Source organism: Acanthochromis polyacanthus, chromosome 18 (assembly GCF_021347895.1).
Source record: "Acanthochromis polyacanthus isolate Apoly-LR-REF ecotype Palm Island chromosome 18, KAUST_Apoly_ChrSc, whole genome shotgun sequence".
Classification (NCBI taxonomy): Eukaryota; Metazoa; Chordata; class Actinopteri; family Pomacentridae; genus Acanthochromis; species Acanthochromis polyacanthus.
The window spans coordinates 19,862,607-19,883,842 of NC_067130.1; the positions used below are offsets into that span (position 1 = coordinate 19,862,607).

A 21,236-nucleotide genomic window follows, 5' to 3' on the forward strand; every position below is an offset into this window, starting at 1 on the left:
GTGTTGTCTTAAAATATTCTAAACGTGAAGATACTGAGTTTACTGTGATTATAAGGCAACAAAAAGAAACAAATCCTCGTTGAGGATCTGAAATCGGAAAGCAAATAGCCTTTTTCCTCATCAGTTTTGTGTAAAAACTGACCAATACTGTTTATCAGCCTTCAAAGTCAAAAATGAGCAGACTTATTGTTTAATCTTTAAAGCAGTCACGGTTAATTTTCTGTTGTATTGGTTAATCAATACAACAATCAAGATCTTGAGTATTGATAAGTGCATGTCAAAACAAAAGAACCAGTTTAGGAGTCTTTGTTTATGTGACTGTCTGGTTGCTCATTAGTTAAATGTGTGTGTGTGTTTTAATTGATTAAATAGCAAAAGGAATATTTAATCATCTCTGCTGACAGGCTGCCAACCCGTCTTTCCCTCAAGCATTTCAAACATACTTGAGCATTAATAGCTGTTACTCTTGAGTTAAATTGCTAATCAGTTTTAATTGAACTGGATTGTAGCTTTATGACTCCAGATGTAATCGGCTGTTGACAACCTGTTTGACCAACAGGTTTCTTGTTCTTTTGAAGACGGTAAGATATGGTGATGAGGAAATAAATACCGAATTTTAGCCATTTCAATGTTGTAGTTATTGTTGTTTTTAAAGACATTTTGACTGCGTGCCCAAATAGCTCAACTGGTTGCGTAGATGCCCCATTAACAGGAGTTATAGTCCCCGACGCAGTGGCCTGGGTTCGATTCCAGCTCTCCATTCTTTGCTGCAGTTCTTCCCCCATTCTTCTCCCTATTTTCCTGTCTAACTCTCTACTAACCTATCTGATAAAGCCAAAATAAAACCCAAAAAACATTTTGACTAATATTGCCATATCCACCACAATTATTCACACCTTTTTATACTAGGTAATAATTTAACTAGAAAAGCACTCAGAGAGGGTAGTACTCCGCCAAGGCTACTTATTCCTTGTATGATTTCCAACGGATAAGTCCGTAGCGGTCGATTTGTAGTAGGATCGCAATCATGTGACCGTCAGAAAGCAGCTGACGTAGTGCTCACTTGTAGTCATAGTTACAGCGACTCAGTGCTGTTATCAGCAACACAGAAGTAGCACAGCTAGAAACTGAAAATGGAGTGACTCATTGGGTTTTTGACCTTCTGATGCTCTTTGAACCCAATGTACAGTTCTGTCAGAAACATCAACAAATCTAAGCTTATAATTGTGGTTAGCCAAGTCAAAATCATGTTATTCTACGTACATATCCCATTTAAAAGTTTGCGAAAAATAAGGTGTTATTGTGGCATTACAACAGTGAAAAGATATTCTGCAGTTGTCTGTGCGATTGTGAAGCCATTAGTGATTTAGCTATCATTTGACAAAAATTCTATGACCATTTGGGTGAACTTCAGGCTGTGTTCTCAAAGTACAGAGAAGAGAGAAGAATAATTAAAATAACAATTAAAAATGCAATAAATAAAATATCTATAATATGTAGAGTAACTATTTTTATCCAGTATAGTTTTTTCAATTTTGGTCAAATACATTAATGAAAAACTACTTTCTTTAGAATTAAATTAAGCTAATTAAACTTAGGTTTATGGTATTTTCACTGTCATACTGCACAAAAGACTTTTGTCTCATTCTTGCCATGGTTTCAGAAGAAAAGGATTAAATCATCAAGTCTAACATTTTAGATACTGCAGAGATTTCACAGTTTTGCTTCAAACAATGATATTTTGATGATCAGACGAGGTTTCTGTTGATCCAACAAACCCTGCAGCTCTGACATGCGGACAAAGGCGAGGTGACATTGCACCATCAAAATGTAGACACACAGAGGTTGTCCTTATTACAGACCTCTAAAAAAAAAAGGGTCATAACACACTGTAGGGCCACAACACATGGAAAACAGATACATTTGGTTCATATAATAACACCCTCCATGTTTATCCGCCACTTTCCCTCCTTTATTACCAGATGTTTTCTTTATCTCCATCACATTCCTCATCCCTGCTCCAGCGCCGCTCGCCTCCCACCTCCTGCTAATGATTTTCTTTATCTGACGGTTACCAACTGACATGCTAATTTCCCAACATCAGAGCCTTGAACGTCCCCTCCCCCCCTGTTTCTTCTCTCTGGTTTCCTTTTTGCACTTAACAGATTTGGGTCAGACACCCCACATCTTGTATGAAAAGAGAGAGGAGGGGTGTTGTTGCTCGCATCACGTGGCCGCGGTACCTGAATTCCCTCCTATCAAAAGGCATCGTCAGCCTCCAGACAGCACTTTGTAACTTCCATCACAGCTGAGCAGCGAAACCACACAAAAGGGGGGTGTAAGATGTCTGGCTTCATCACATGTTGAAATTGAACACAGGCGGCACAGAGTGTACCTGCGGAGGAATGATTGAGACTCTCTGTTCTCTCTCTCGCAGTCTCTTCGCTCTTTTGACCTCCGCTTCTTGACATTTCTTCTTCTTCTTTCCTCTTCATCCCACTCCTCGCCTGTCTGTTCTTTTCTTGTCCTTTCCTTCTTACCTCTCAGCTACCGCAATCACTCTGACAGCCAAAACACCAGAGGCGCTCAATCAACCCTCGACTGACCCTCTGCTCTTGCAGCTGCTGGCTGCGTTATTTTGCAAGGACCGAATTCAGTTTCATGTACAGACGAAGCTGATAAGAGAGAAGCTGCCCAGTGTTTCCCAAAGCCCAAGAAGACAAATGTCTTGTCTCGCCACAACCCAGAGAGATCTTCTGTTGTATCTGCTCTCAGATGTGCATCGTTTTGGATAAAAGCATCTGCTAAATGAAATTGTAGAATTGTAGATATTCAGTTTACTATCATGGAGAATAGAAGCCAGAAAATATTTACATTTAAGGAGCTGCAGTCAGAGAATTTTGATGATGTTTCTTCAAAAAAATGACATAAACCAATCAGTTATCAAAATAGTTTTTGACTGAATAGCAAATAAATTAATCAATCCATTGATTAATCATGGCAGCGCTAGCATTCATTACATATGGAATCTGCGATCGACAAAACTGCTGCTATGAATAGATCGGTGGTTTAAATTAACATGCATCTACAACAAAACATATGTTTATATATTCCTAAGTAATTACATGTTTTTGATTATTTGATTTGTAGATTTAGGTTTTCCGTATTAGGATGCAATTAAAAATTATATTTGCATTTTTTAAATAATTTGTGCTCATAAAATTGCAGTTGATTAACAAAAAATTCCTCAGTGTAATTGAAGATATCACCTTAGTAGAAGATTTTTTTCCATTGCCACTTGTGGGGTTCTTCTGCCTCAGAATATGCAGAAATAAGTCCTCAAAAATGTCTGTTATGCTTAAGTATGAGACTCCAATAAATGAAACGGGTTTAAAATATGTTTACTTAAAAAGCTCTTTCTTTTTTTTGTGGATGAGCTGATGATTTCCTTTCTTCTGGTTAAATCCTCTTTCGGGGTGCCAAAAAATTGCCTGTGACGTCTTCAGATGCCTTGTTTTGGCAGATGCCTTGAGCAATCCAAAGATATTCTGTTTATTGCCATGCGTGTCAAAGACGAGCATAAAATCCTCACATTTTAGAAATTACAAACAACAAATTTTGACATTTTGGCTTTTCAAAGATGCTCATTCAAGGATCAGAATGATTACTCAAATACCAATTGCGGATCTGGTCATTTTTTGTGCAAGTTTTCATTTTCTACAAAATACAGGAAGACACAAAGATGACAATAATACAAAAAATGTGAAGATGATTCGTCTCGGCAGCAAACGTGTGTGTGTGTGTTATGGAGTGATTCTACGTCGGTGTGCTGAGAGGAGAGTGTGCCTCTTCACATCTCTGTTCTCTTAAATTCCTTTTGAAATCAGCAAACTAAATTTAGCTCGCAGCACCCTCCCCCTCCTCTGAGAGGTATCAGAGCTACAGCAGTCAGCGATAGGCTAACGTTTTGATGTGCACAGTCCACACACATGCACACAGATTAAAGTGAGTGGCTCAGAGTGGGAGGGCGCTCTGTCTTTGTGCACACAATGTGGGCTGTAGTGATGATAAATTGTTGCTGTGCAGCAAATGAGCTGTAAGTAGCCTATGTGCCTTTTTATATCTGTGTGTGTGTCTTTCTGTCTCTTAGGGCTGCCACTTAAGGACAGTGGGGGTTCTCTAATGATCCCCCGTTCATCCGATGAACCCCCTCAACTCCATGAAACCCTCCCTGCCTCCCACTCCACAAAGGTATACACACTCAGACACACACACACTGTGGTGACATTAACCTCAGTTTCTTCACATGAACCACCTCACCTGCTCTGCCCAGCACACATTACACTGTAGTTGTTTGAATTGAATAATTCCTTCTGTCGTTTTTAAGCAAAAAATGCCAAATATTTGATGAGACATTACAGGAGATTGACATGCTTTGAATTTTGGATGTCACATTGGATTCTTAAGAATGTAATTTCATGAAAATTCTATCAGTGCCTCCCATCTGACCCCCTCAGAATTCAGTGATTACTTTTGCAACAAGACGGAGAGAGTAGTGCTCCGCTAAGGCTGCTCAGTCATTGTGTCATGTCCGACAGCTGAAATCTTGAAAAAAGTTGTGGCAGAAATTACGGCAACATAGAATGTGTCCGTTTAGTATAGATGTACCCACAAACAGAAGGACCTTGCAGTGAGCAGAGGCGTGTGTTATACATGTGCACATTTTGTACAGATACCGAATCGCTTGACCTAAATATTTAGCGGGCGGCAGGAATTGATGGGACTCTGGAAACACCCCCACAATTTAATCAATTGTTTCCTGTATCATTTCCAACAAATGAGTCCCGATGAGTCCGCAGCGGCCAATTTTTAGTAGGATCACAATCATGTGATCATCAGCAGGCAGCTGATGTAGTGTTCACTTGTTGTCATAGTTACAGTGACCCCATGCCACTATCTCGCAATGAAACAGAAATCTCTAACCAATCCATGGATCCAGACAATAAGCTGCATCACTGCCAAAATCTAATGAGTTAGCAATGATATCTTAGACTTGTGTTAATGTATGTTTTCAGGTATATATAATTTAAAATAAAAAACTTTCAACTATTTGGTGGTCACTCTGAAGGCCTAGTCCCTGTGTCCTTATTGTGGTTGCAGTGTTGCATGACAAAGTCAGCATACCTGCAGGTTAATGACTACAGCTGTGAGCACTGAGTTAAGTTGGAAACAGCAGAAAGTTGTGGCCACAGATCCTCTGAATTGGACTGAACAGCTGGAGACACAGCTGGCGACCCTGACCGGTGTCAGTCCTTCAACTCTGTCTCCTCCTGGTCTCTGTGCTCACCTCTACTGTTTTTTTTTATACAGCTGTCTGATACAACAGAATACGAATGTAGTGATTTTAATGGAAGCCTATAAACACTACGGGTAAACAAGTTATTAACAGTAAAATCATTTGTATAGCCTGTTTGGAAATATAATGACTAACAGGCAGACTGTAGTCCTGTCTGCTAAAGCTGGAGGAATGCTAATTCTTGATTCCTGGAATTTCAGCTACACACACAGCTTCGTCTTATCTGCTGACACTAGTCATTCCTTGATCTTAAACTGGCTTTCTAGGGTAATGGCTTAGAGGTTTTTTTCATTCATTCATTAAACCTTTATTTACACAAAAAAATAATCATGGTACACTGTAAAGAATGTTTGAGCTCAACAAAATAAAATGTATGCAAATGTTTGCATAAATCTTTTTGAATTATAGCAGCCTCTAATGAAATTATGTTCAACCAACAAACTTCACTGTGCTAGGGGTATTCGTTCTCCCACTATAAACAAAAGTGTTTTTAATTACCAGTCTTAGCCGTCTAAAGTTGTCCAGGCATGTTAAGATAGAGGATGGAACTTGAAATCCTGAACTCAAGGTGAAGAAAAATGAAGTTGCCAAGCCAAGTTCATTGTGTTAATTTAAATTGGAATTTAGTTTTAGATCAACTAAACGCAGAAATCTGAGTTGCAAATACTCATAATAATATTAAGGTCATGCAATTGCCAACAAAGCTATGCCAGCCCAACTAAACGATGGGAATATGAAGAAGGGCTGATGGAATCCCACAACTTCAGAATTCTGAGAACATGTCCATCTTTCCAGTTTGTTTGACTGGCTTTACCGCAAAAATTAACTGATCTACAAATGAAAATAATTGAATGCATTCCATCGAACAGGTTTCTCACGATGTTAGGTCCTTGAAACTGTTAAAAGACTAAATGTTTCAGTGTTTTTTTTCCAGCCTTTTTGGAACCACCTTCAATAGTTTCACTGAAGCCAAAACAGTCTTTAATTGAGCCTTTTGACTGCTCTGTTTCTTTGCAGTGAGCAATGGAAGGAAAAGCAGTGAGTTGCCAGCTCTCTGACATAACAAGCAGTGGCTGGAAAAATGTGACTCTTTGTAGAGAAATGAAAGAACAAAGCAGTGTCGACATAAAGTCAGCTTAATTTTCTGATCGTTTGACAAAACAAATAATGAAAAATGGACAGTGAAATATAAGAAGCACCTTTGTTATAGACACAGAGGCTTCAGGCTGCTTTTAAATAATGCGGTATGCCAGCAGTGCAGAGGATGTGGTTTACACAAAGGGAGGAGAGAGTAACCTCAACTGTTAGATGAACAAACCACGTTTAGGTTAATGGTTAGATCACCAGAGTAAAGGATGCATTCATGACCTTTTACCCAATACATCTGTCTGTGTTACTACAGAAACATTAGCTCTAATACGGTGTTGAACACTCAGGAAATCTTAAAACATCTGTGATATTGTGACATTTACCAGTTATTGATATGTACATGAATGCTCTCCCTGCCTCTGCTGAACCTCCTCGATCATCCCACTAACTCGACTTCATGTCCTTCTGCAGCAGTGACGGCCCCTTCCTAAATGAGCCAGTCTCCTGGCAACCAGGCACCAATCAGCACGCAGGATCTCTCTCTGTAGTAACCACAGTGTGGGGTGTGACCAATCCCACACACAGCCAGGTAACACATGACTCCTCGTTGGATGCTGTTCTCATCCTCTGCTGTTTTTTTTTTTTTTGTAACTATGCCTATATCTATATTATATTTAGAAATTTGGACTTGTAATCCAAATGTAAAATATTTTTGTTTTGCTTTAAACTGGCTGTACATACATACATAACCAAATGACAGAGCTGCAACGAGTTATCAATTTGTGGAAAACTATTGAGATAATCGCTAAATATTTTGATAATCAATTAGTCATTTTTAAATTAAAAAAATCTCTGGTTGTAGCTTCTTAAATGTGATTGTTTTTTTAGTTGTAGTTGCTGCAGCCCTCAGCACGAGCCAACGAAAAATACACAATTCATCATTATTTGCAACCCTAATGAACATGATGTTGTTATAGATTTTATCTCAGTTTAATTAATTATGAATTTTCAACTTATCCTGAATGGTTGGGCTCACTTTCACCGTGTTACCACCATGACAACAGTCTATTTTAGTAATGTTCAGTAGCTCTATAAAATGTTTGAAAACAGTCAGAAATTTTTCATTATATCCCCACACACACATCCAAAAATCTCTTGTTCTGTCTGACAGTCCAAAACTGAAAATTTTTTTTGGGGAAAAGCATTTAATCCTTACATTTACAAAGTGAGATGATACAAAGTTTCCACTCAGCGAGTTATAACAAATCCTTTGGTTCTAAAGGGATCAAGGCGGAACCTTTTTCAGATTTGGTTAATTTTTTTCATGGGATGACTCCACTTTTTGTTTCAGTCTAACCAATACATTTCTCATTGAGTTAAATCCACTGGCTGTTATATTTATCTCTGTGACTGAATTTCTGAATAAGCACATCAAGCTGCTCTCAAAGGTCACACCTACACTTCACAGTGAGGAGGAGTGAGCTGCAGTTTGAGTGTAATTCTCAAAACTTGGATAAATTCAGTGAAATTTCAAACAGAAAGCGTTGCATGTTTCATCTGACTTGAACTTTTTAGGAGTTCAAAATTAACCATGTTCAGCTTTCTGTGTTAACATACCACTTCATGGTCTATATGAGTTTTCAGTGATGACCTCTCTGTGTTTCCTATGTAGGTGTTTTGTGCACCCATGGGCCCTGGTGAGAGCTCTGGCGGTCACATGATGCCCGGTGGCAGCCCTGGTATGGCCGCCGGCATGGGCTCCCAGTTCATGGGCCAGCAGTCGTACGGAGATGCAGTCTCCAAAGGCTACGGCCAACCAGTCATGTATGGACGTCCCAACGCTGCCTACAACCCAGCCTCCGCCTACGGTGGAAGGTACGCTGCTGAAATTTAAACATTTACATGTAACTGATAATAAATATAAGTTGGTGTGTTTTAAAGGTCCAAAAAAATTGTTATTTACACTACTGTTCAAAAGTTTGGGTTTGCTTAGAAATGTTCCTATTTTTGAAACTTTTGAAATTTTTGAAAAGCATTTTTTCAATGAAGATAAAATTTAATTAATCATAAATGCAATCTAGACATTGTTAATGTGGTAAATGACTATTCTAACTCGAAACAGTTGATTTTTAATAGAATATCTCCGTAGGGGTACAGAGGAACATTTCCAGCAACCATCACTCCTGTGTTCTAATGCTACATTGTGTTAGCTAATGGTGTTGAAAGGCTAATTGATGATTGGAAAACCCATGTGCAATTATGTTGGCACATGAATAAAAGTGTGAGTTTTCATGGAAAACATGAAATTGTCTGGGTGTCCCCAAACTTTTGAACGGTAGTGTATATTTGCAGCCTGTATCATGTTAAAACTGTCTAAAACAGCAGTATCCACACAGGACAAATATCCACTGTGATCAGTTTGTGTTATCTGTGATTCCAGTATTGATTGTAAATGCTGCTAATTATTGACTAAGAAAATAATTCTAAATTCACATCCCTTGCCTTAAACTGTGCTTTTCTTTGACAACAACTGTGTGAAAGCAGACGTAAACAAAGGTCAAACAAAATTTCATGAGTTTTCAAGCAGCTTTAGACCCTCAAAAAAGTGATTTTCAACACCACAGTGTTTGTGTTTATACTAACTGACAGTTGTGTCCTAAGTAACCTCAAACTTTTGAATGGTAGTGTAAGTTATTGCATCCATGCTTTAGGAGATAAATGATGAATAACTGCAGAATTGTTAATAAAATAATTAGTTATAGGGCAAACCAGAAAAAAAAAATTCCAACTCTGAATCAACTGCTTAGGTGTCAATACTGTAGTTTTTTTTTTAAAGACTGCACCAGTTTAATGTCTTTGTTATGGACTAGTAGAAGCAAGTATTGATGGATGTGTTTTCTGTTTTCTGATAATTCACCTGGGAAGTCTTTAAAAAGGACATTTAGGATGAGCTTTTAAGGGTCCTGTCACCATGTGGGCGCAGTGGTTGGTCAAATCGAGTCACATTTTATCTACATTGTGATACCAGGCTTATCTTCTGGCCATGATTTGAATGAAGACATTTTCTATTACAGACATCTTTTCTAATAATTTCAAGGCATAAACATACAAGCAACATTGACATATTCAAAGATTCTTAATGTTTCAGCGAGACGAGACAAAAGTGATGTGCTTTGAAGAACTTTTAACATGTAAATGAACATTTTCTTGGTAAATACATCAGACACAGCTTATTATCCAAAACAGACTCATTTTAAATGTCTTAATGCATGACTAGAGGGGACCTTTAACTGCATTTCCTTGTAGCGTTGATTCCCTCCCTCGTTTCTTATTAATGTTATGATGTTGACAGAATAATGAACAAGGCGTTATCAGAGGGAGTTAGTTTACAGCTTCTCCCTTCTTGTCAACTTTTATCTCCAAACACACTTTTAACAGCATGTTACATGACTTTCTCGCAGATTCCTCAGGGATAACAAGAACCTGGCATTAATTTAGTTTGAAAGCTCTTTACATGTCAGTGTCATCGTAAATTACCCTTCAATTGTCTGAGGTTCCTCTTCTTTCAGCAGCAAACTGTTCTTCTGAGGGATACTTTTTTCTCTTTGTGCTTCCATCTGGCCAGTCTCCAGATGTTTAATCCCAGTTTTTATTGTTGGATTGAGGGAAGAATTTAGATGAATCCTTTATGACAATGTTAATGACATTCAGGCACATCACGCTCAAACACTTCATAGAAGTAGTCATACCGAATCTGTCAAGTTTTGTTTGTCTGGCAACTTTTTACAAGTGACAGACACAGGAAGGAAAATATAAATTCTGAGGCTAATAAACACCAAAATATTGAGACACTTTTAAAGATGGAAAAATGTATAAAGACAGCCTACTTTAGACAAATTGACTGCTACAACACTAAAAGATAATAAATGGACAAAGAACAGGGGATATTGTGAAATACAATACAAACAGTAGGTGGGACAAGTCAAAAAATCATCAGATAAATAGATTACAGTAAAACCGTTCCTGTCCAGAAGACATGTTTGAATTCCCTGCACCTACATCTATCAGTGGTTGTGCTGTTTCCATAGAGGTGCAGGACTTTCTATTGCAGTGAAAATGAGTCACAGTGAGTGAAAATATGACGGGAGCAAAAAACAACAGCTTGGAGTTCAGAGGGTAAATTAACATCTTCAATGAAGGACTTCTACCTGTGATGGAGTCTTTTTTGTGATGTATTTTTTTTTAATTGAAGTAAAAGATCTGAGTTATTCCTTCACCACTGTCTCAATCACACATTAAAGCCGACACCCCGGTGGGAATAATGTTCCACGTTTTGACCTTTTTCTGTGAACCAAACAACGGGGGAGCAATTTACAGAAATTGGTGACATTTCCATGGCACATTAATGCTCATGTCTGACTCATAACGAAAGAAAATGAAAACATAAAAGCAAATGACTCTGGTAATTGAACAGTCTTGTATATTTGTACGCAGCACCGTGCTGTTTATTGCATGCTGTCACCGTGCATGCTGCTTCTGTGGGGTTTTACATCAGCATATGTCAGCGTGGCTGTTCTCGCCCACCGCTCTGACTCACGCTGGTGACGAAACCTCACACACTCGTACACTTGGTTCGCTAAGTTCGTTGCCCACTCATCTCCCTGCCTTCCCCCTCTCCCTGCAGTTACTCTGGTAATAGCGGAGGTGCCGGCATGGGCGTTCGGCCTCCCTCAGACTTCACTCAGGCTGCTGCCGCCGCTGTTGCTGCCGCCGCTGCCACAGCAACCGCCACTGCTACGGCAACTGTTGCAGCAATACAGGAAAAACAGAACCAGGAGCTGAGCTATGGCCAGGTAAACAATCCTGAGGGAAAACACACACCGAGCATAAACAAAAGAGAATGAGAAAGCTGCATAGCCCCAGTGGAGCCATTTGTTTTAACTAGAGCTGCTACAATCAGTCCATCAATTTCTAAACATCCCATGAAAAAATTTAACATTTTTTGAGCGCTGCCATTTATCCTGATCTTTACATTATATGTATTGGTCAGTCTGTCAATTCAGAGAGAATTGATGAAATATGTTCCTCCATCATCTCAGATTTTGTTCAGGGTTTGTTTAGATCGTCATTTGGGACCCAACACAAAGTTCTGTCAATATCTACAGTTTTGAAAATTTCATGTGGTTTCAGACCTCTTACTTTTTCTGTTCTTACCTGCAAAAAAAAAGCGTCTCATCTGGTTCAGCCATTTTAATTATGTAGCTCCACCTTCCCAGATTTTGTTCAAAGTTTACATACACTACCAGTCAAAAGTTTGGACACACCTTCTCATTAAGTGCTTTTTATTTATTTGTATTATTTTCCACATTGTAGATTAATAATGGAGATTAACACTTTTTTATATACAACATAATTTCATATGCATTCTTCTTTTTAGTTTTGATATCTTCAGTATTAATCTACAAAATAGAAACTAATTAAATAAAAACCATTGAATGAGAAGGTGTGTCCAAACTTTTGACTGGTAGTGTATCTGTTTTAATATATTTTGGCTGAATTTTGAGAATTTTAGATGTTTTCATATCTGCTTTTTTGTTTTTTGTTTTTTTCCCAACTCAAAAAATGTCTTACCTGAGAAGTCTTTTCAAGGGTTCAGTATCTCCAGAAATAAAACTCTTACAGTCATGACATTTGGTGAGGACACAGACAAAATATTTTCAGCACAAAAACTGGTATAGACAGCCCTCTATATCCATCATCCATTATGCCCAGACATGTTCAGACTTTGCCTTATTATTTTGAGACGGATTTCATGTATATTATACGTTTATGTATTATGTTTCTGATACTTGTCTTTTAAGTCGTATTGCTCTACGTTGACACCACTATATTTTGAGTTCTCTATATACCATTTTCTGAAAAGCATCTGATCTGTTTCCACACTGAAAATACATGTTTTACTTTATGGTCTTCCAGCTGTGTGTGTGTGTGTGTACTCCACAGACACATCTATATTACCATCAAAACATCAGTTATTACTAGAGTATTTATCATTATGTATTTTATACTTATGTTTTAACTCTGGCCTTCAGTCTAATAGCATTTGCCATAATTATATCAACTTTTACTTTTAGCAAATTTTAGCCAAAAATGTTACACTACAACATTCACACTTATGGACAATTTAGAACCCCCAGTTAACCTCAGCATGTTTTTTGGACTGTGGGATGAAATTGGAGTACCCAGAGAAAACCCACGCATGCACAGGGAGAACATGTTAACACCACGCAGAAAGATCCCGGAAACACCAAGAAGCGGCCCGGGGATTTTTTAGCTGCAAGGAAGAAGTGCTAACCACCAAGCTACTATGCAGCCCAGGCATCTATATTTTGTCTTTATGTCAAGCTACAAGATGCTTCTTATGTTGAAATTCACCAACATATGAGGCTTATTTTGCCTTATCTAATGTTGCTATGCATGGACTTGAAATGAACACATTACAGCAAATCTCATGTTTATTTGAACACATAAAGGCAGCTGTTGTAACAGCAGAACAAGTGAAACAGGAGATCAATGCTGTACTAAAAAACAAGTGAAAACAATGCGCAATAGTCATCATTCCTCACTGGATTTGTCTTTCATTTACTGGCAAAAAGGAAATTTTCAAAAGCCATTTCAATGTCTCTGCTGGTTCTAAGTTCACATTTGTATTGTCTTCCCCTCCTCACAGTAGTTGGGGCTGGGATGGTGACACGACATATAATGTTTCACCAACAGACATCATCAGATGGTGGACACTAAAACAACACTACTGTCCAACTTCTATGCAATGACTTTCTTTGTCGGTGCTGAATCAAAGGCAGTATCATCAAACACACGGCCTACGTTGTTTAAATAACCTCCATCTGACATCTGTTAGGTGCAAATAGTATAATAACATATCGTAAAGTCTATAGTGTGCTCTGTAACCATCTAATTTCCAAACTATAATGAGTAGGAGAAAACAATTCTAGCTTAACATTAAGACCAACAGACACATTGCTTGCTCTGTTTATATACTTAGTGTGTTCATATACAACACTGTTCATTCTGTAAATACCTAATCATACTGTATATATATCCACATGCATATACTATATGGATTATATATCTGGATAATCCTGTTTTGCATACTTGCATGTACTTGCATTTATACTGTTCATACAGTTAATAGTGCTCATACAGTATATATCTTACGGCATCCATATTGCCTTTAAAGCTTTCTACTTAGACATTTTACATTGGACTACACTTTAAATGCTTCTTTTGCACTTCTGGCCATACACTAAATGCCATTTCATTGTCTTAGCACTCTGTGAAATTCCAGTGAAGTTTAATCTTATCCAATCTTGAAAGCAAAGCAGTTAATTAGTCGTTGCAACTCTAGTTTCAACTGACTAATATAGTTTAAGGGCAGCCTGACAGCCCCAGAGCTGACTCATGGAGGTAGATGGATGTACTTTACGTCCACTCTCACATCCCTTATCCTTCTTGGTTACCACTTCAGTGAATACAAAAATGTGTTATTTCTCTTGGGTATAAGCTCATATTTTCAAATCATACAGTATTTCACAATCATGTTTTTTTGGTCTTGTCAGATATCCAGATAATATCCCTTGCACAAAACTGAAAAGATATCACTACTGCTGGGCCATTCCAGACTTGGAGGACATTTAGGCTTCAAAACTTTTGAAAAATAAACCTTCTCTTTTACAGTTTTCTGCTACATATTCATCTGTTATAGGGAATAAACTATCAAAGGCTTGATTGTATCAGCTTACACATCAATGATACCATTTTTATTCCATGTTTTATTTGTTTTTTGCTAACCCTACTCTAATCACATTAACAGGGCTGCTAATCAATGCTAATGTTAGCTTTTTCTCAGGAGTAGAAGCCAGATATTTAGCTAGCTGTTACTGCTGACCAAGAGGACAAACTGACTGATGGAAAAAGTGAAAATAATTTGTCTTATCCTGATAATGTGCATATCAAGGCTACATGAGGTAGAATGAGACATTCAATAAAGGCTGGCAATGTTATGAAAATATGAAAAATACAAGAGAGGACACAGCTTTGCTCTACCCATTCTTTTGGAAAACTGATGATGTTAATTCTAGCGTTTCATGTGATTCACTGTTTTCCTCTTCTACCAGCTAAAAAGGTTACCGTATGCTAACAGGGTTGTGTTCATGTTGTGGGACTCGTGTTCCATGTATAATAATTATTATTATTTAAAATATTATGGTGATTAAAAAAAATGTTCCCCCAATGACAAGAGACATCTAGGGAAAAAATAATGCTAAAAAAAGGAGATCCAAATTTAATTTCAACTGTTTTATTTGAAATTCAATTTGGTCATCATCGGGGTGAGAAAAGAGAGAAATGGTATTTTAGGGGAAACTCCAGACTTATTTGGTATTTTAAAAAAATATTTTCAAACATTCTTTTCTTCTAGTTTTTTTTTTATTTTTTTAATTTGGTTTCTTCAGAGTGTTTCTTCAAAGTTTTATACATCCTGGCCCTGTTTTGCAGTCGTGATGTTTGGTTGCAGGACTGTGGGAGGGGTGCAAAGCAGACGCTGGTTTTCTGCTGCTTGCACAGATCCATGACACATGCTTCTTATTAACAGCAGAGACAGCACATAATTTGACACAGCTCTCTCTTGCCAGACTATTTATTTTATAAACTACTTATCTGCATAATGAGTCACTGTAGCAGCTCAGCAAACAGTTTCCAGCTGAAATGAACAGTAAATGCAGGGCATACAACATCAAGCAATTTGATATGCATGTTTGCTGAAGTTACCATGTTTTTACTTACTTTGTTTTATTGATAAAAAAAAACACCATACAAATTAATTCAAGGGTGGAGAAAATGCATTTCTCAGCTTTTATTACCTAGAAAATTACTTGTTTTTCTGCCGATATATATAGTAAATCTCTTGTCAAGTTACAAGCCATGAGGTGGCGAGTCGGCAACAACGTGCATAGGACTGTGATTTTATTAACCATCTAAACTTCAAAACCTATCAGTGGGTTTGAAAGGCATGTTATATTTAAGAAAGGGTCAACATTATTCTATTTATGAGAACCAGAAAGTATAAAACTAGAGAGAATCATAGGATTTTCCTTCTGGCGGTCCGTGAGCTAAATACATAGGATGTATAGGTCTACTGGGTAAATTAACACAATTGAAATGTAAAATTATGATTTTTCATCAAAATCACTTTATTCTACTTGTGACCCCAACCCTAAGAGACTCGACAGAGTTATGTGATTGCTGTTGGTTTGTCTGCCTGTCTCTCTGTTTGCAACATTAATAAAAAATGGACTAATGGATTTGGATAAAATTTTCAGGGAAAGTCAGAAATGGCACCGGGACCAATTGATTAGATCTTGGCAGTGATGCGGCTTATAGTCTGGATCCATGAATTTTATAAAGATTTCAGCCATTGAAAATGATACAACTGAGCAGAGTTGGCAGAGTACTGCTCTCTCTGAGGGCTTTTCTTGTTTAGTTTTTGGAAAACTAATCAAATAAATCCAAGTGAGGTTTTTTTAATGATTTTTAGCGTTATAACTTTGCTATAAAGCATAGAAGACATTTCTGAGTTCCCTGTACCAGTGTCCATGGTTGTGCCGTTTTCATAAAAGTGCACGACTTTGTGCTGCGGTCAAAAATGAGTCCAACAGTGAACTAAAATGCGACAGAAGCAAAAAACGCCCAGAATCTGCTAATTTCAGAGGGTTTAAAAAGGTAATATAACAAAGTGAGAGAGGTCATCATAGAATAAGTTTAAGGGCATATCTTATTTCTTTCTGATGTAGCTTTTGACAGTGAAATGGAGAAGGACCTGTAACTCTGAAAAGTATAATGAAGGTAAAAGTTTGGTGGTATTTGCTAAGTTTTCATGGAATCATCCAATTCCTAACAGATCAGCTTGTCCATCGAGCTTTTTTGAGATAGATTTTATTTTATTTGTTTCTTTTTTAAATTATGAAAGCTTGTACAATGACTTCATTCCCAAAAAAAGACAAAATTACATTTCCTGTTGGTTTTTCTACAGTATTTCCCTCTCTGACGTACTGTACTACACTCTGCAAACTGTCCAGACTTTGGAAAAACCACTGAGCTTTGTTTTCACCCCTTCTGTCGTACTTCCCTTTCCCTCACAGATGGGTGGAGCATCCTCTTACAGCACCCAGTTCCTGTCTCACTCGGGCCCCCGTGGCCCTCCAGGGATGAACCCTGGTGGGATGGTCCCTTCCAGGCCTGGGCCGCCTCCCTCTACTGCAGGCTTGTATCCCTCTCACCCTGCACAGACGCAGAGAATGCCCCAGCACGGAGGCTATCCAGGCGGACAGCAGGGCCTTAAACGACCTTTCCATTCTGAGGTCAGTGTATGTTTGCTCGCATGCTTAAAATGCAAACACACATCTGCAGCTCAAGAGCTGTTTAGCAAGTCTGGAGATCTCACTCAGTGATGAGACAAATAAGCTGCTCTGCTATTTGAAGATGCCTAACCAGTTTGTAATGCCTCTGTTTTTATAAGAGCAGGGCAGATAGTGGTCATTGTAATCACTTCAAATCAGGGAGAGGAACCTGATCTCAAACAGTGAGGAAGAGCCATGAGATGAGGTGGTGTCCAAGGTGGGGTGGCTTGTGAGGGATGCGATAAGTAAATTTACACACTATAAGGTTATACACAGGTACTACTATACACCAGTTAAGCTTCATAAGATAGGATTAATGAGGGACAATATATGTTGGAAATGTGTGAATGCCACAGGTTTTTATCTTCATCTTTTGTGGGATTGCCCTCTGGTCTTACCTTTTTGGCGAGAGTGGGTAACCACACCATTACCAGAGTCTCCCCTGTTACGTCTAATTTGAGTCAGATCCCTGCTACCACCAGCAGTGTCTAAAGCAGAGTCTGCCCTGGGTTCATCACTGCAGAAAGAATTATTCTTAGACACTGGAAGAGCAAAGTAAGGCCCAGTTCTACACTCTGACTGAAGGTAATTACAGATGAAGCCTGTTTTAAAGAGCTCATTGCAAGATCAAATGATGGTAGGGCTAAATTCTACCAGTTTTGGTCTCACTTCCTACATTTTATTCAGTGTGAACTGACTAGTGCCCTATAATTATAATTATCATTAATCATTATTTGATCTAAGTTAGATTTTAACAGATCTAAGTGTTTAAATGGCTTCAACAAAGGCTAAAAAGTTTTTTTTTACTATTTGGACAAATCAAAATTGTGATGTGGACTGCAAGAACTGGTGTGCAGAAGGGTCTATAGATCATCAATATGTGCATAACGTTGCAAGTCAATTCCATGATTGTCTTCACGTTGACATTTATCTACTTATGAGACGTCTTATACTTCCAGTGAAATAGGTTTGTAGATTCCAGTAAAGAAAGGATCAGACTTGACTTTATTTAAATCAATACAAATCTTTTCCAGGGTTTTCCGGGGCAGCAGTACGGCTCTGGTGGGATGTCAGGGTACCCCAATCAGCCCCTGCAGTACCCCACTGGTCCACAGCAAAGATGCGCCCCCTCGCCGTCTTACCCTTCCAGCCGGATGCCGCATATGGGGCAGTACTCCTCTGGATCACACAATCCAGCACAGTTTCCCCCTGGAGCCGGACAGCCCAATCCTCCACAGTATTATAAGGTGAGCTGAATCTTAATGGGCCACACAAATCATCCATAAATCAAAATAACAACTCCCAGTTCCATTAGTTTTGAATATAACCTCTTCCAAAGTTCAGTGGCTAACTTTGACTGCAAATTGTGTTCTTTATTTTAAGCTGAGTCCTGGGAAAGTCATGTAAACAGTTTTATTTTATTTTATTGCTCATTTCATACAGTTTAGCGCAGTTTAAAGTGCGACCTGATAAGAAAGAACAAGTAGAGTTAATTACAGAGAATTAACTCTCTGAACCCAAAGAACTAAAAAAATATCTTTTGTGCGATACCACATAATTATGAATGCAATAAATTGTTAAAAAGCGAAAGCAAAAACATGTAGATGTCTCATTAAAAATGTTTAAATGAGACGTGCAACAGATGATATTAATCAAAGATCCCAGTTATGATGTGAAATTCCTGATCAATCATCACTCATCACAGCTGAGTATTTCAGGGACTATAAGAATGTTGAAAATCTCACAATACTTCGTGATTTTACACTTTCTGGCTCTGATAGATTTTGTAATTTGGTTAAGTGATGGATTTTGGGTTTCACATCAAGAGAATAATCAGCAGCTTGCTCAATAATGAAAACAATTATTTGAGGCAGCTCAGCCAAATGAAGCAAACCCCGAGAATTATTTTATAAAGAAAATGCACTTTTAGTTGCCAGAAAATGTGTAATTAATGAAAAATTTGATTCACAAATAAGCTGAAAATGTATTAGTATAATAATAATCTAAGTTATGTAAAATATCATTTTAAATGGCAAATCTTTCACTTTTAGATTGTTGCTTGGACAAAAGAAGTGATTGACTTTGGGCTTTTTTTTCCATATCGCACAATTTTTTGACATGTATGAACACCATTGCACTTGACAGACTGAAAAAAAAATCCTGTTACATCTGCACTGCCTGTAAGCACCAAGGTCCTGTTGTCACACTTAAACTTGTTTTATGACACTTATCCAGGTTGTTTTCTCCTGACTAGATCCTTGCTTGTGTTGCATCTACTTAGATGTACGTCGCTTTGGATAAAAATTGCAAATTGTATTTTATGAACTGGTTGTTTGAGAATAATCAATAATAGGATTTGTCATCGTTTAAAGATGGTAATTTTGATGTTTTAGAAAACTAGAGACAAACGTGACGGCTGCACAGATATTTTGTCTGCACCAGTGCTGAATGTCTTTGTGTCCACGTCGATGGATAATTATCTGAGTATCTTGTTTCTTGTGTTTGGTCTCCAGTCGGAGCCTTTCAATGGTCAGGGCAGCCTGCCATCTGGAGGAACAGGAGGATACAATGCTTTCACACAGGCCGCAGTGAACGGGGTAAGCCATTTGTGCTTTCAGTTTGGTTAAAAACGCACAGAAACATGATGGGCTTTTCTCGTTGCGCACTTTGAAGATTTTAAGGTTCTAAACCTTCGTCTTCATCCTCGCCTCTCAGCCAGGTCGGGGGGGAGTCATGCCCGGGTATCCCAGCTCGCCCATGGGAGGGAATCCCACCCCTCCGATGACACCTGGGACCTCCATACCTCCCTACCTTTCCCCAGGCCAGGACACAAAACCCCCCTACCTTCCACCAGACACCAAACCCAACATCAACACCCAGCAGCCCTCAACAGGTGAGAGAGAACCAACAAGTCAGGTTGACAAACACACAAGATGTGGATTAGGAGACTAATGCAGAATGCAATACAAAAATAGAACATAGTAACTTGAATAATGTGAATAGAATTATTAAAAATTTAAATAATGATATGTTAGAAAGAAAAAGCTTCAATAAATCTTACTTCAGAAGAACTAATTGAACAGTTCAGCAATATAGAGTACACCCTTAACCCTCCAAACTCACAGCAGAGTCTCCTGTCATATCTCTCTTCATTGTGGGCCTTGCTTTAGTGCAATATCAAGAATGGAAGCAGCACATCATGGATAGAAGTAGAGAAAACTCAGAAATGGCTTCTGTGCAGTATGACACGGATATAGTTCCATAAATTATTAAAGAAAGAACAAACAAAATCTAAACTATTAGGTAATTTTGATGAAATATCACAATTTTATGCTTAGATTTAGTTATTTACCCTGAAGACAACCATATTTACCCTGAACCAGAATTCAGGAAAAAAAAACAAAAAAACAACCCTAAATAAAAAATATAATAACACAATAAAATGTTGATTTAAAAAAAATAATTGAGTCTAAGTTCAGTTTTTCTGCTCCTCTCAGATCTAGAAAGGCTGAAACAGGGTGAACTAAAGTATTTTTTTTCTGCTAATGAATACATAATGAAGATGTGATCTCCTAGGTAGAATCTAGGAGAGATTTTGAACACATGGTACCATTAAGAGCTTTAGAATTCTGTCTGTAGAGTCACCAGTATGAGCTTTAGTTCACTGTTGCATCAGTGACTCCAACACCTCTGTTTTCCTCTCCAGGAAACCCCAGTGATGACCTGCGTCTCACCTTCCCGGTGAGAGATGGCGTCGTGTTGGAGCCATTCAGGCTGGAGCACAACCTGGCTGTCAGTAATCACGCCTTCCAGCTCCGAGACTCCGTCTACAAAACACTCATGATGAGGTAGAGTTAAGTTCACTTAGCATAATTTAACCGCTCTAGCTGGCAGACCCACAGTTACACGTCGAAGTCTTTAATAGGAAAGTTTGTTGACTTGTGCGGCCCGCAGATTTGTCTTTTTACTATTGCACACATGTAGAGCTGCTGGGTTTTTGTTTTGTTTTAACCTTTGTTTTATGAATGACAGAAAATACTATTTTTGTACACATTTACTCTCACTGAGTTGTTGGTGAGATGTTGAAAACCTCGCTCTGAGATTCTGCTCCATGTTGACATGATTCATCACAACATTTTATTCATGCTGCTGGTCTCCCAAATGAGATCTGCTATATTCCGATCTGCTGATTGAGAAGGAGGTTCACTGAATCCACGGTCGTATTTATAAAAGCAGTTTGGGTCATGAAGCATTACCCTTCTGAAAGTATCCATTAGAAGATGGTGAACTTGTGCCATAAAGGGATCCATATCATC

The 21,236-nt window shown here is 38.2% G+C and overlaps 1 protein-coding gene across 3 annotated transcripts in view; it reads left to right on the forward strand.

The window, feature by feature from the left end:
• zmiz2 (zinc finger, MIZ-type containing 2) overlaps positions 1-21,236 on the forward strand; it is a 54,915-nt gene that overhangs the window by 6,960 nt on the left and 26,719 nt on the right. For all 3 annotated transcript variants that reach the window (XM_051938760.1, XM_022209030.2, XM_051938759.1), the window contains 9 exons: positions 4,151-4,251; positions 6,917-7,034; positions 8,118-8,320; positions 11,130-11,298; positions 16,663-16,881; positions 17,955-18,167; positions 19,434-19,517; positions 19,636-19,813; positions 20,627-20,768. In XM_051938760.1, the coding sequence (XP_051794720.1) occupies positions 4,202-4,251; positions 6,917-7,034; positions 8,118-8,320; positions 11,130-11,298; positions 16,663-16,881; positions 17,955-18,167; positions 19,434-19,517; positions 19,636-19,813; positions 20,627-20,768 (1,376 nt within the window). In that variant the 5' untranslated portion in view covers positions 4,151-4,201. The remainder of the gene's footprint in view (positions 1-4,150; positions 4,252-6,916; positions 7,035-8,117; positions 8,321-11,129; positions 11,299-16,662; positions 16,882-17,954; positions 18,168-19,433; positions 19,518-19,635; positions 19,814-20,626; positions 20,769-21,236) is intronic.